The sequence below is a fragment of the Melanerpes formicivorus genome, unplaced genomic scaffold (assembly GCF_026170545.1).
Source record: "Melanerpes formicivorus ecotype bairdi unplaced genomic scaffold, bMelFor1.0.p_v2 SCAF_101, whole genome shotgun sequence".
Classification (NCBI taxonomy): Eukaryota; Metazoa; Chordata; class Aves; order Piciformes; family Picidae; genus Melanerpes; species Melanerpes formicivorus.
Window position 1 is genome coordinate 345765 of NW_027142453.1, and position 13794 is coordinate 359558.

Here is a 13794-nt window from a genome sequence, read left to right on the forward strand (position 1 = left end):
TCTTCCAGCCCTGCCACTTGCCACCAAGGAGAAAAGGCTGGCCTTCCTTTCAGGTAGTTGTTGTCCTTTGCATCTATGGCTTAGTGTCATAGTGGTTTGATAGAATAGAATAGAATAGAATAGAATAGAATAGAATAGAATAGAATAGACCACGTTGGAAGAGACCTTCAAGACTATCACGTCCAACCCATCAACCAATCCAACCCACCTAATCAACTAAACCATGGCACCAAGCACCCCAGCAAGTCTCCTCCTGAACACTTCCAGAGATCGTGACTCCACCACCTCCCCAGGCAGCCCATTCCAATGGGCAATCACTCTCTCTGTATAGAACTTCTTCCTAAGATCCAACCTAAACCTCCCCTGGTGCAGCCTGAGACTGTGTCCTCTTGTTCTGGTACTGGCTGCCTGGGAGAAGAGACCAACATCAGCCTGTCTACAACCTCCCTTCAGGTAGTTGTAGAGAGCGATAAGGTCACCCCTGAGCCTCCTCTTCTCCAGGCTAAGCAATCCCAGCTCCCTCAGCCTCTCCTCATAGGGCTTGTGTCCCAAACCCCTCACCAACTTCGTTGCCCTTCTCTGGACACATTCCAGCAAGTCAACCTCCTTCCTAAACTGAGGGGCCGAGAACTGGACACAGGACTCGAGGTGTGGCCTAACCAGTGCAGTGTACAGGGGCAGAATGACCTCCCTGCTCCTGCTGGCCACAAATGATGTCCCAGACACAGAATAGAATAGAATTCACCAGGTTGGAAAAGACCTTCAAGATCATCAAGTCCAACCTATCACCCAACACCATCTAACCAACTAAACCATGGCACCAAGTGCCCCATCCAGTCTCTCCTTAAACACTCCCAGTGATGGTGACTCCACCACCTCCCTGGGCAGCCCATTCCAATGGCCAATCACTCTTTCTGTGAAGAACTGTGACTGGTAGGAGCAGGGAGGTCATTCTGCCCCTGCACTCAGCACTGGTTAGGCCACACCTTGAGTCCTGTGTCCAGCTCTGGGCCCCTCAGTTTAGGAAAGATGTTGAGTTGCTGGAGGGTGTCCAGAGAAGGGCAACAAAGCTGGGGAGGGGTCTGGAGCACAAGCCCTCTGAGGTGAGGCTGAGGGAGCTGGGATGCTTGGTGCCATGGTTTAGTTGATTAGATGGTGTTGGATGATAGATTGGACTCATTGATCTTGAGGGTCTTCTCCAACCTGATTAATTCTACTCTATTCTATCCTGGGTTTGTGTATGGTCAAGCAGAAAACATTCTGTTCCAAGTTCACAAAACACCTTTCCCCTGACTTTGTAAGGAAATTTTCTCTATTGCTTTAATCCATTCCCTTCCCCCCAGAAACCCTCAACCTTCCCCCACATCCCAAGAAGAGCTGCTGTTATTGGTCCACCTACCATCTGTGGTGATTAGCTATTTCTGCTCAGAAACATGCTGGAATTGCATTCAGACCTGCAAACTTGGCTTACAGGATTGAGATGGACAGGGAGGTCTACCACTTGATTGCTACAAGTTTTAGCCTGCAGCTAAAGCATTACATTTGCATTACACATGCCTCAAGAGTACACAAGTAGCACTGCCTTTCATTTTACTTTTTGCCTTCAGCTAAGTGAATTGAATCCCAAAGCAGTGAAACAGTACCCACTTAATACAAGAAGATATTGTGCTTATCTGATGAAATACTCCCATGGTCTTTCTGTAAGTGCAAGTAGATAGAGGAACCCCTACTGTGCTCTCTTCAGTCAGCAAGAACAACTTGATTGGCAGAAAACATCCTCAAATTACTTTTCATCTCTGTTTAAGAGATTTTTATCTAGGCTTTTCCCACAGCAAGCCTTTGCTAAGCAGTGTTAAGTGCTCTGAATGACATTTATAAAGCAAGGCTGGCCAGGAGACAAGAACCCCATTTTATGGCAGAGTGACACACACAGCCATTTGTCTTCCTTCTACATTAGAAAGTAAGAAATAGCTTTCAGAGCAACCCATATGGATGGCAAATGCTCCAGTGAGAGAGCAACTAGCTACACAGAATTCTGTCAAGGGCAAGAAATTCTCCACTGAAGCTAGCAAAACTTCAGTGAAATATGGCAAAAGTGTATCCTTTGAGAAACTGTTCCAAGAAGCAAACACTGCCAAGAGTTAAGGCACACACAAACCCCTTCCTAAATTCCATTTGTCTCCTTTCACTACATTCACAGACCAAGGCTACACTGAGGACTGAAGGTCATCAAGTGTGAGCTCTGGAAAACATGACTCCTTTCTGAAGCTAAAAATGGTTAACAGGAAAAATCACTGCCCAGCTAACACTACAGAATAATCATGACCTGAGCACATGGTAATGGCATCCTGGCCTGCATCAGGAACAGTGTGGCCAGTAGGAGCAGGGAGGTCATTCTGCCCCTGCACTCAGCACTGGTTAGGTCACACCTTGAGTCCTGTGACAGTTCTGGGCTCCTCACTTCAGGAAAGATGTTGAGTTGCTGGAAGGTGGCCAGAGAAGGGCAACAAAGCTGGGGAGGGGTTTGGAGCACAGCCCTGTGAGGAGAGGCTGAGGGAGCTGGGGTTGCTTAGCCTGGAGAAGAGCAGGCTCAGGGGAGACCTTGCAGTCTGCACTACCTGAGGGGAGACTGTGGCCAGGTGGGGGTTAGTCTCTTCTCCCAGGCAACCAGCACCAGAACAAGAGGACACAGTCTCAAGCTGTGCCAGGGGAGGTTTAGGCTGGATGTTAGGAAGAACTTCTTGACAGAAGTGGCCATTGGAATGTGCTGCCCAGGGAGGTGGTGGAGTTGCCATCACTGGAGGTGTTTGGGAAGAGACTGGATGAAGGGCTTGGTGCCACGGTTTCATTGATTAGATGGTGTTGGATGATGGGTTGCACTCAGTGATCTCTGAGGTCTCTTCCAACCTGGTTTATTCCATTCTATTCACATCGAGAAACAGCATCACGTCGAGACTGCAGTCACACTCTACAGCTGCCTACTACAACAACCTGAAGCTCATAGCTCTGACATATCCAAACCCAAGCTCTTAGTAAGATTTGTGAGAGTTAAAAACCTTGGTACCTATACCACCTACTGCACAGGCATAGCAACAATAGCAGGAAAGCAAGCACTGCATTTTCCCAGCACCACTGCAAAACCTAGACTGCTCGTCCCCAGGAGGAACATAACACATCCTTTATTTCTCCTCCTTAGTTTTCAATCATCTTTTACATATGTTTATTACTGTAACAGCTGCAGACTTCCCTCGTCCTAGTAAAGCACCTGCTCTAATAGCCTTTATATTTTACCAAGCTCATCCAGTTCCCACTGTAGTAAAATATCAAATACCAAGGAAACAGGCAGAACAACAATCTGGAAAGCTCTACATAATTAGGAATGCAAGGAAGAGTGCAGGCTTAAAGCAGTGTCTAATGGTCAGCAAGGAATGAAGTGGTTTTCAGGGGGGGCTGCCAGTACTGGTAGTCCATGGTATTTTCTAGACCATTTAGGAATCTCTGAACTCCCCCCAGAAAAGCAGCATATGGACTACACATATTGACCACAGCTCTGTAAGTTCATCTCTTTTTCACAGAACCACAAAGTAGTTGAGGTGGGAAGGGACCTGTGGAGGTCACTTTGTCCAACCCTCCCGTTCAAGCAGGGCCACTTAAAGACAGGTGCCCAGAAATGTGTCCAGGTGGCTTTTCAGCATCTATAAGCCTTTGCAGACTTGCATCCAACTAGTACAAGCATAGACATTGCTCCTTACGTTTCTTAGTCTGTAAACACCATTATTTACAATGTGGGAATGGAATGGAATGGAATGGAATGGAATGGAATGGAATGGAATGGAATGGAATAGAATAGAATAGAATAGAATAGAATAGAATAGGAATAGAAATGAGGTTGGAAAAGATTTTTGAGATCATCAAGCCCAAACTATCACCCAACACCATCTAATCAACTAAACCATGGCACCAAGTGCTCCATCCAGTCTCCTCTTAAATACCTCCAGTGGTGGTGACTCCACCACCTCCCTGGGCAGCACATTCCAATGGGCAATCACTCTGTGTAGAATTTCCTCCTAACATCCAGCCTGAACCTCCCCTGGCACAGCTTGAGACTGTGTCCTCTTGTTCTGGTGCAGGTTGAGTGGGAGAAGAGACCAACTCCCACCTGGCTACAACCTCCTTTCAGGTAGCTGAAGACTGCAAGGTCTCCCCTGAGCCTCCTCTTCTCCAGGCTAAGCAATCCCAGCTCCCTCAGCCTCTCCTCACAGGGCTTGTGTTCCAAACCCCTCCCCAGCTTAGTTGCCCTTCTCTGGACACCTTCCAGCAACTCAACATCTTTCCTAAACTGAGGGGCCTAGAAGCAGACACAGGACTCAAGGTGTGGCCTAACCAGTGCTGAGTGCAGGGGCAGAATGACTTCCCTGCTCCTACTGGTCACACTATTCCTGGAACAGTCAAAGGTGCATAGATGCTTTTCTGGAATATCAAGTCTCCAATATTCTGAAATAACAAAACTTAAAGCAACTGCTTCCTATCTTTTGATTCCAGGCAACTGCAATAGATCCCTCTCTTTGTATAAAGGAGGCAGACAGAGGACTTACTTCTCTGCAGAAATTTCCAGCCCCAAGTTTCTCCCTTTGATCATAGTATCATAGTATCAGTCAGGGTTGGAAGGGACCACAAGGATCATCTAGTTCCAACCCCCCTGCCATGGGCAGGGACACCCCACACTAGAGCAGGCTGGCCAGAGCCTCATCCAGCCCGGTCTTAAACACCTCCAGGGATGGGGCCTCGACCACCTCCCTGGACAACCCATTCCAGGGCTCCACCACTCTCATGGGGAAGAACTTCCATCTCACATCCAGCCTGAATCTCCCCACCTCCAGCTTCATTCCATTCCCCCTAGTACTATCACTACCTAAGATCCTGAGAAGTCCCTCCCCAGCCTTCTTGTAGGCCCCCTTCAGATACTGGAAGGCCACAATGAGGTCACCTGGGAGCCTTCTCTTCTCCAGACTGAACAGCCCCAACTCCTTCAGTCTGTCCTCACAGGAGAGGTGCTCCAGCCCTCTGATCATCCTCGGGGCCCTTCTCGGGACACCTTCCAGCACCTCCAGATCCCTCTTGGAATAGGGGCTCCAGAACTGGACACAGTACTCCAGGTAGGGTCTCACCAGAGCTCCCTTGACCTGCTGGCCACACTTCTCCTGATGCAGCCCAGGATCTGATTGGCTTTGCAGGCTGCAAGTGCACACTGAGAGCTCCTGTTGAGCTTCTCCTCCACCAGCATCCCCAAGTCTCTCTCCTCAGGGCTGCTTTCCAGCCAGTCACTGCCCAGCCTGCATTTGTGCCTGGGATTGCCTCCATCCACATGCAGGACCCTGCACTTGCTCTTGTTGAACTTCATGAGGTTGGCTTGTGCCCACCTCTCCAGCCTGTCCAGGTCCCTCTGGATGGCCTCCCTTCCCTCCAGCGTGTCTGCTGCACCACACAGCTTGGTGTCATCAGCAAACTTGCTGAGGGTGCACTCAATGCCACTGCCCATGGCACCCACAAAGATGTTGACCAAGCCTGGTGCCAGGACTGATCCCTGAGGGACTCTGCTTGTCCCTGGCCTCCACTGGGACATGAAGCCATTGACAGCCACACAAGTGAAGCTCACATTGATCACACAAGTGAAGCTCAATCACCCAGGTGGGAAGGACTCCAGAAGTGGAAATTGTCTTGTCTGCATTAAGAATAGCAACCTCAGCCTCCTCACTGAATGCACATTTTGCTCCTATACATCAGTCAGAGTTTTCTTAAAGCAGAGCATTTGCATCCTCACCTATATGCTCTAAGTGAGCCCCCCATCAAAACCCAAGAGTACTGAAAACGAAATGAAGCAGCTTCCATATAGGAAAAGTTATATTTACAGTTTTATTTAGCAGAGTTAAAGAGCCAACAATATTAACACTGGTGTTGAAAAGTGTGGCTTTTTTTTAAACCCAGAGTTGCCAAGACCTGCAAGTTACTGAACAGAAACACCGGGCATAAGGCAATAATCCTGACCAGCCATTAGAGATCACCCTATCCTCAAAGAGCAGAGCTGAGAAAGGTGGTAGAAAATTTAGACTGATTGACTCAATTTCCAAAGAATTAGAGAGAGGTGATGAAAAGAGGGAGGTTCCACTCCTGAGTGCAATCTTTAACATCTGCAGATGAAGGTATTTCTAAAGCACGCGAAACGTAAAGACGATTCCTGTTTCCGAGGGAGCATTCAGTGCTTCGAATCCGAGGATGCTATGTCCATACACAGTGGTCAGTACATGACTATGGCAACATACAGATGGTGAAAGGTTAAAAAGAGCATTAGAATTTCTTCCACTCCACGTCATCAGGAGGATTCACTTCCACCTTCCTTTTACCAACATCAGACCAGTTGGTGCTCAGAACTGTGCCTCCGGACTCCATCTGTAACACGAGAGAAAGCTCGTTTAGTTTGCCCTAGTAACATAAAAGCCACATCTCTGAGAGCTTATTAACAACTGCTGAAGAAACATGAAGAAGCAAAGCTCCACATACCAGGAATCACTAAGGAATTCTGTGTGCATATAGAGTAAAATCTGACAAAGCCATCAATCCCTAATCTTCACCCCAGCATAGATTTCATGGGTACTGCACACGAGATAGTTACTTCATTGAGCAAGAAGCTTTTGAAGGGTCAGTGATTACATACAAACAATTAGGAGGAATTTGAGCCTTTCACCTATGGCAAGTCTCCAAATTCTGTATGAGCCAAAACCTTATTTCCTTTGATAGAATAGAATAGAACAGTATAGAATAGAACAGTATAGAATAGAACAGAACAGTATAGAACAGAACAGAACAGTATAGAACAGAACAGAATAGAATAGAACAGTATAGAACAGCATAGAACAGAACAGTATAGAACAGCATAGAACAGAACAGCATAGAACAGCATAGAACAGAACAGAGCAGCATAGAACGGAGCAGCATAGAACAGAACAGAGCAGCATAGAACAGAACAGAGCAGCATAGAACAGAACAGAGCAGCATAGAACAGAACAGAGCAGCATAGAACAGAACAGAGCAACATAGAATAGAACAGAGCAGCATAGAATAGAACAGAATAGAACAGAACAGTATAGAACAGAACAATATAGAACAGAACAATATAGAACAGAACAGTATAGAGCAGAACAGTATAGAACAGAACAAACCAGGTTGGAGAGACCTTCAAGATCATCTCATCCAACCTATCATAACATCATTTGAATCAAGAAATCAGAGACAAAGCACAACCTTGGACTTACAAAGTCATATTCAATAGCGTGCCACACTGTAGCTTCCAGCAAGACAGATGGGCAGAGTCCAAGGCCATGAGATTGAGCACATCCAAGTGCCAGGTTCTGCACATTGGCCACAGCAACCCCATGCAGTGCTACAGGCTGGGGTCAGAGTGGCTGGAGAGTGGCCAGGTAGAGAGGGACCCAGGGGTACCTGATTGATAGTAGGCTGAACATGAGCCAGCAGTGTGCCCAGGTGGCCAAGAGGACCAATGGCATCCTGGCCTGGACCAGGAATAGTGTGGCCAGCAGGAGCAGGGAGGTCATTGTGCCCCTGTACTCAGCACTGGTTAGGCCACACCTTGAGTATTCTAATTCTAAGCCTTGCTACACCAGTGTCTCCAACAGAACCACTGCCATTCATTACAGGCCCAAGGTTTTGGCAGCTGGAAGCTTTCCAAAGTTAAGTAAATTGAGCCAGTGCTCAGGAAGAACACACTTCTTCAGACAAAAAGAACAGAGACTTACAAATGATTTGTTCATGGCACGTTTCACTTCATCTGTGCCATCTGAATAAATTTGCTGGAAGAGTTTATTTAAAGCTGCATCTCCTTCTAACTTCTCGTTCTTTTCCTCTTCTTTAATTTCAACTACCAGCTTGTCCCAGTTCCTTGTGTAGTGGGAGGATGATGGATATAAGTGCTGGGTGTCTGAAAACAGAAGTGTTGGTTAACTGATTATTTTCTCACGACCTTCAGAGCAGCAGAGAACACAGACATGCACCTGATGAATCAGAGATTAGAATAGAACAGAATAGAATAGAATAGAATAGACCAGGTTGGAAGAGACCTTCAAGATCATCACGTCCAACCCATCAACCAATCCAACCCACCTAAACAACTAACCCATGGCACCAAGCACCCCAGCAAGTCTCCTCCTGAACACCTCCAATGATGGTGACTCCACCACCTCCCCTGGGCAGCACATTCCAATGGGCAATCACTCTCTCTGTATAGAACTTCTTCCTAACATCCAACCGAAACCTCCCCTGGTGCAGCCTGAGACTGTATCCTGAATCTGACAATGCAAGTGGGATTCCTCCTTACAGATACAAGCACTACAGTAACAAACGGTGCTGGAACGTATCCAGAGCAGGGCCACGAGGATGATCAGAGGGCTGGAGCACCTCTCCTATGAGGACAGACTGAAGGAGTTGGGGCTGTTCAGTCTGCAGAAGAGAAGGCTCCCAGGTGACCTCATTGTGGCCTTCCAGGATCTGAAGGGGGTTTACAAGAAGGCTGGGGAGGGACTTCTCAGGATCTCAGACAGTGATAGGACCAGGGAGAATGGAATGAAGCTGGAGGTGGGGAGATTCAGGCTGGAGGTGAGGAGGAAGTTCTTCCCCATGAGAGTGGTGAAGCCCTGGAATGGGTTGTCCAGGGAGGTGGTTGAGGCCCCATCCCTGGAGGTGTTTAAGCCCAGGCTGGATGAGGCTCTGGCCAGCCTGATCTAGTGTGGGGTGTCCCTGCCCATGGCAGGGGGGTTGGAACTAGATGCTCCTTGTGGTCCCTTCCAACCCTGACTGATACTGTGATACTATGAAGTAAAGGAAGTTAAGAAATGCTAGAGACTACATTCAGCAGCTGTGAAAGTTAAAGAGAGTCACAAACTTTAGTTAGCCAGTGAAAAACCAAAGCAAGTGCTGCACAACAGCTCCACAGATTAAAGTCAAAAGAAAGCAGGAGAGACTGGCTGAAGAGTAGGAAGGAAAAATACACAGCAAACAAACAAAAGAAACCAACAGCCTAGAGCCACATGGAAAATGTGAGCTACATTTCAACAAAAATATCTGAATCATTAAATCTGGAACTTCAGCTTCTCTGAAAGGCTGCTAACCTCTCTTGAAAACCTGCAGAACTGTTACTTGCCAAGAGAGACTGAATACTTAAGCAAGTCATATTTAATTATTTACACAACAACAGAGGCATAAACATCCCTAGAACTGCCAAAGTGACCCAAACAGATAAGCCCTGAGGAACTACCCTTAACATCCCATCAGATTGAAGGAAGTTATAACTAAAGTTAATACCCAAGTTTCAGCCATGCCCTATAGACTTTTTCAGTCAATTCTTGGCAGTAAAATTAAGACAACTATGCTTCCAGTTGTAAACACAAAGCTGTTGTTTTGTTAACACTATTTATCACCAGCAAATATTCCTGACAACTACAAGCAACTTAACATAAACACACCATGTAATATTTTAAGAGCTCAGAGTACAAACCTGGTGTAAATTGCTTTAACTTAGGAGAATCTCCCTGGCCCTCCAGCTTCTCCCATCTTACGGCCTCTGGCTTCTTCATTTTTATCTCAATCTACAAAACAAAGAACTACTTAATCCAAACAGCAAACAGTTTGCCAAAGCAGCTGGACCCTGTAGCAGTAAGAAAATGCATCCATTTGTTTTCAGAAACATAGTCTATACTTCAGCAAAATGCACCTACAAGATGCAGTTAGGTGACTTCAAGTCTCATGTCAAGCATTTGTGTGGCTGCATAGATCTTGTATCAGACTTCTACTCTTTTGTTTAGTACCACTCAGTTCTTTTGCTTACTATTCACTTAGAATAGAATTAACCAGGTTGGAAAAGACCTTTGAAATCAAGTCCAACTTATCACCCAACACCACCTAATCAACTAAACCATGGCACCAAGCACCCCATCAAGTCTCCTCCTAAACACCTCCAGTGATGGAGACTCCACCACCTCCCTGGGCAGCACATTCCAATGGGCAATCTCTCTTTCTGGGAAGAACTTCTTCCTAACATCCAGCCTAAACCTCCCCTGGTGCAGCTTGAGACTGTGTCCTCTTGTTCTGGTGCTGCTTGCTTGGGAGAAGAGACCAACCCCCACCTGGCTACAACCTCACTTCAGGAAGTTGCAGACAGCAATAAGGTCTCCCCTGAGCCTTCTCTTCTCCAGGCTGAGCAACCCCAGCTCCCTCAGCCTCTCCTCATAGAGTTTGTGCTCCAAAACCTTCACCAGCTTTGCTGACTTTCCCTGGACACATTCCAGCAAGTCAACATCTTTCCTAAACTGAGGGGCCCAGAACTGGACTCAGTGCTCATGAATGAAGTACTCATGGATACATGAATACATTCATGAGTACACTTCATTCTTTTTGTAAAGGATGGCATCTCAAAGTAACAACCACTCCCACTATCTCAACACTGCCAGGCAGCAAAGAGCTGTCTTTCAAGTAGCCCTTTCTTGTCAGTCAGCTCTAATAATCAAATAAGCACATTTGAAGGACTATGAAATCCAACTTTATCTAGGCTTACATTTCATCCACCAAAAAACCCCAAATTATTTGATGTGTAGTATACACAAACCAGAGAAGCACCCTGGGACTATGCAGACCTTCCTAGTGGAGAAATTCAGAAGCTGTATGAGAAGGACAATAAGGCTGGGGAGAGGCCTTGAGCACAAGCCCTATGAGGAGAGGCTGAGGGAGCTGGGATTGTTTAGCCTGGAGAATAGGAAGCTCAGGGGAGACCTCATTGCTGCCTACAACTACATGAAGGTTGGCTGTAGCCAGGAGGGGTTGGTCTCTTCTCCCAGGCAACCAGCACCAGAACAAGAGGACACAGTCTCAAGCTGCACCAGGGGAAGTTTAAGCTCAAGGTGAGGAGAAAGTTCTTCACTGATAGAGTTGTTAGGCACTGGAATGTGCTGCCCAGGGAGGTGGTAGAGTCACCATCCCTGGAGGTGTTCAAGAGGGGACTGGACGTGGCTCTTGGTGCCACGGTTTAGTCATGAGGTCTGTGGTGACAGGTTGGACTTGATGATCTTTGAGGTCTCTTCTAACCTTGGTGATTCTGTGATTCATTTGGTTCAATGAACAGACACTGGTATGGAGAAAACTGCCTAGCATTCATTGGCAAACCCAGCAACTGAAAATGGGTAGGGTTGCAATTATCACAGGAGAAAAAATTCAGTATGCCATGCCCTCTTCACACCTATACGTAATTTCTTCAGTCATATTGAAACGTTTTTAGGGTTTTCTTGTAATTAACTTTATCCTTTGGTTACAGGCTTATGAAGTTATAAAACAACATGTGCAAAAAAAGGGCTGCCTAGTACAGTTGCAAACAACAAATCCACTTAACAGCATCACATGAACCCTGTGACCTTAGCTAACTGAAATCAGTGCTTCCTGAACTTCAGCAGTTCCTTATTCATGAACAGCTCCACAGGAGCAAACATTTGGCTCTACCTAAAGCCACTATAACCTGGGGATCCCTGTAGACCCAGGAACAAAGGCACCACTGTAAAAGCTAACCCCAGAGGCCACTAACAGCAAGCTCCTTGCACACCATCGATTTGATTTGAAATGTGAACTCCATTTAATCCAGTCTTCAAATTAGTCACTGCTAAGCAGAGATACCTTATCAAAATAAAGAAATGAGCTCCTGTAAGTTTCAAAGCTCCCATGTTTGCAGTCATGCTGCATTTTAAGCATCAGAATATTCAGTTATGATTCCTTCTATTTTATTCTTCTTTTCCCCTGGGGAAGCTTCCACTACCCCTGGACAAGTTTAAATACTATTTTTCCACCACTGACATGTGCTGACTAAGAATAACAGCAAGTTCAAGACATTGAAGACCTGGAGCACTGCGTCCAGTTCCGGAGCCCCTATTATAAAAGGGATATGGAGGTGCAGGAAGGTGTCCAGAGAAGGGCCAGGAGGATGATCAGAGGGCTGGAGCACCTCTCCTATGAGGACAGACTGAAGGAGTTGGGGCTGTTCAGTCTGGAGGAGAGAAGGCTCCCAGGTGACCTCATTGTGGCCTTCCAGTATCTGAAGGGGGCCTACAGGAAGGCTGGGGAGGGACTTCTCAGGATCTCAGACGGTGATAGGACTAGGGGGAATGGAATGAAGCTGGAGGTGGGAAGATTCAGGCTGGAGGTGAGGAGAAAGTTCTTCCCCATGAGAGTGGTGAAGCCCTGGAATGGGTTGTCCAGGGAGGTGGTTGAGGCCCCGTCCCTGGAGGTGTTTAAGAGCAGGTTGGACAAGGCTCTGTCCAGCCTGATCTAGTGTGGGGTGTCCCTGGCCATGGCAGGGGAGTTGGAACCAGATAATCCTCGTGGTCCCTTCCAGCCCTGACTGATACTATGAGGCACATAATGCACTAAAAGCCAGGAAAGACTTACAATCTCTTCCACTTTCCGCATTTCCTGGATTTCCAATTCTTTAGCAACATTACAAATCACAAATTGATATAAGCATCAGAGTATCAGCTTTTAAAAGGTAGTCACTGAACAAAAACAATAATCAAAACTACTGTATTGATCTAGTTATGCAACCAGTCTCTAAAGCCTGGGGCCTTCAGTGGAATGGAATGGACCTTCAAGATCATCATGTTCAACCTATCATCCAACACCACAAATCAACTGAACCATGCAAGTAAGCACCCCATCAAGTCTCCTCCTAAACACCTCCAGTGATGGCGACTCCACCACCTCCCTGGGCAGCACATTCCAAAGGGCAATCACTCTCTCTGTCAAGAACTTCTTCCTAACATCCAGCCTAAACCTCCCCTGGTGCAGCCTGAGACTGTGTCCTCTTGTTCTGGTGCTGGTTGCCTGGGAAAAGAGACCATCATCCGCCTGTCTACAACCTCCCTTCAGGTAGTTGTAGAGGGCAATGAGGTCACCCCTGAGCCTCCTCTTCTCCAGGCTAAACAACCCCAGCTCCCTCAGCCTCTCCTCACAGGGCTGTGCTCAAGGCCTCTCCTCAGCCTTGTTGCCCTTCTCTGGAAACGTTCAAGTGTCTCAATGTCCTTCTGAAACTGAGGGGCCCAGAACTGGACACAGTACTCAAGGTATGTTTTACTTCAAGCAAAAAAAAGGAATAAACAATACTGACACTGCTCAACCATGTACCTCTTCAATTTTTCTACTGCTTGCTCTTCCTTTGCTATCTTCCCCTAACCTTCTGCTTCAGGCTTTCCACCAACATTTTTCACTGTTGCAAATAGAGGCTATTTTATCCAATGACCTCCGCACCAGAACAGGAGGACACAATCTCAAGCTGTGCCAGGGGAAGTTTAGGCTTGAGGTGAGGAGAAAGTTCTTCACAGAAAGAGTTGTTGGCCATTAGAAAGTGTTGCCCAGGGAGGTGGTGGAGTCACTGTCCCTGGCGGTGTTCAAGAGGGGATTGGATATGGCACTTGAAGCCATTGTTTAGTTAGGCCTGAGGTGTTGGATGATAGATTGGGTTTGATGATCTCTGAGGTCTTTTCCAACCCTACTGATTCTATGAATCTATGATGTGAGCTCCTAAACATTGACATTTTTCCTCTCACAACACAATCACAGAATCAATAAGGTTGGAAAAGACCTCACAGATCATCAAGTCCAACCTGTCACCACAGACCTCATGACCACTAAACCATAGCACCAAGTGCCACGTCCAGTCCCATCTTGAACACCTCCAGGGATGGTGACTCC

The 13794-nt window shown here is 46.8% G+C and overlaps 1 protein-coding gene across 2 annotated transcripts in view; it reads right to left on the bottom strand.

The window, feature by feature from the left end:
- Window positions 1-5899: 5899 nt before the first annotated feature.
- Window positions 5900-13794, bottom strand: part of SUGT1 (SGT1 homolog, MIS12 kinetochore complex assembly cochaperone) — a 54357-nt gene continuing 46462 nt past the window's right edge. For both annotated transcript variants that reach the window (XM_068166495.1, XM_068166494.1), the window contains 3 exons: window positions 9566-9656; window positions 7812-7993; window positions 5900-6447 (listed from right to left, as the gene is read on the bottom strand). In XM_068166495.1, the coding sequence (XP_068022596.1) occupies window positions 6346-6447; window positions 7812-7993; window positions 9566-9656 (375 nt within the window). In that variant the 3' untranslated portion in view covers window positions 5900-6345. The remainder of the gene's footprint in view (window positions 6448-7811; window positions 7994-9565; window positions 9657-13794) is intronic.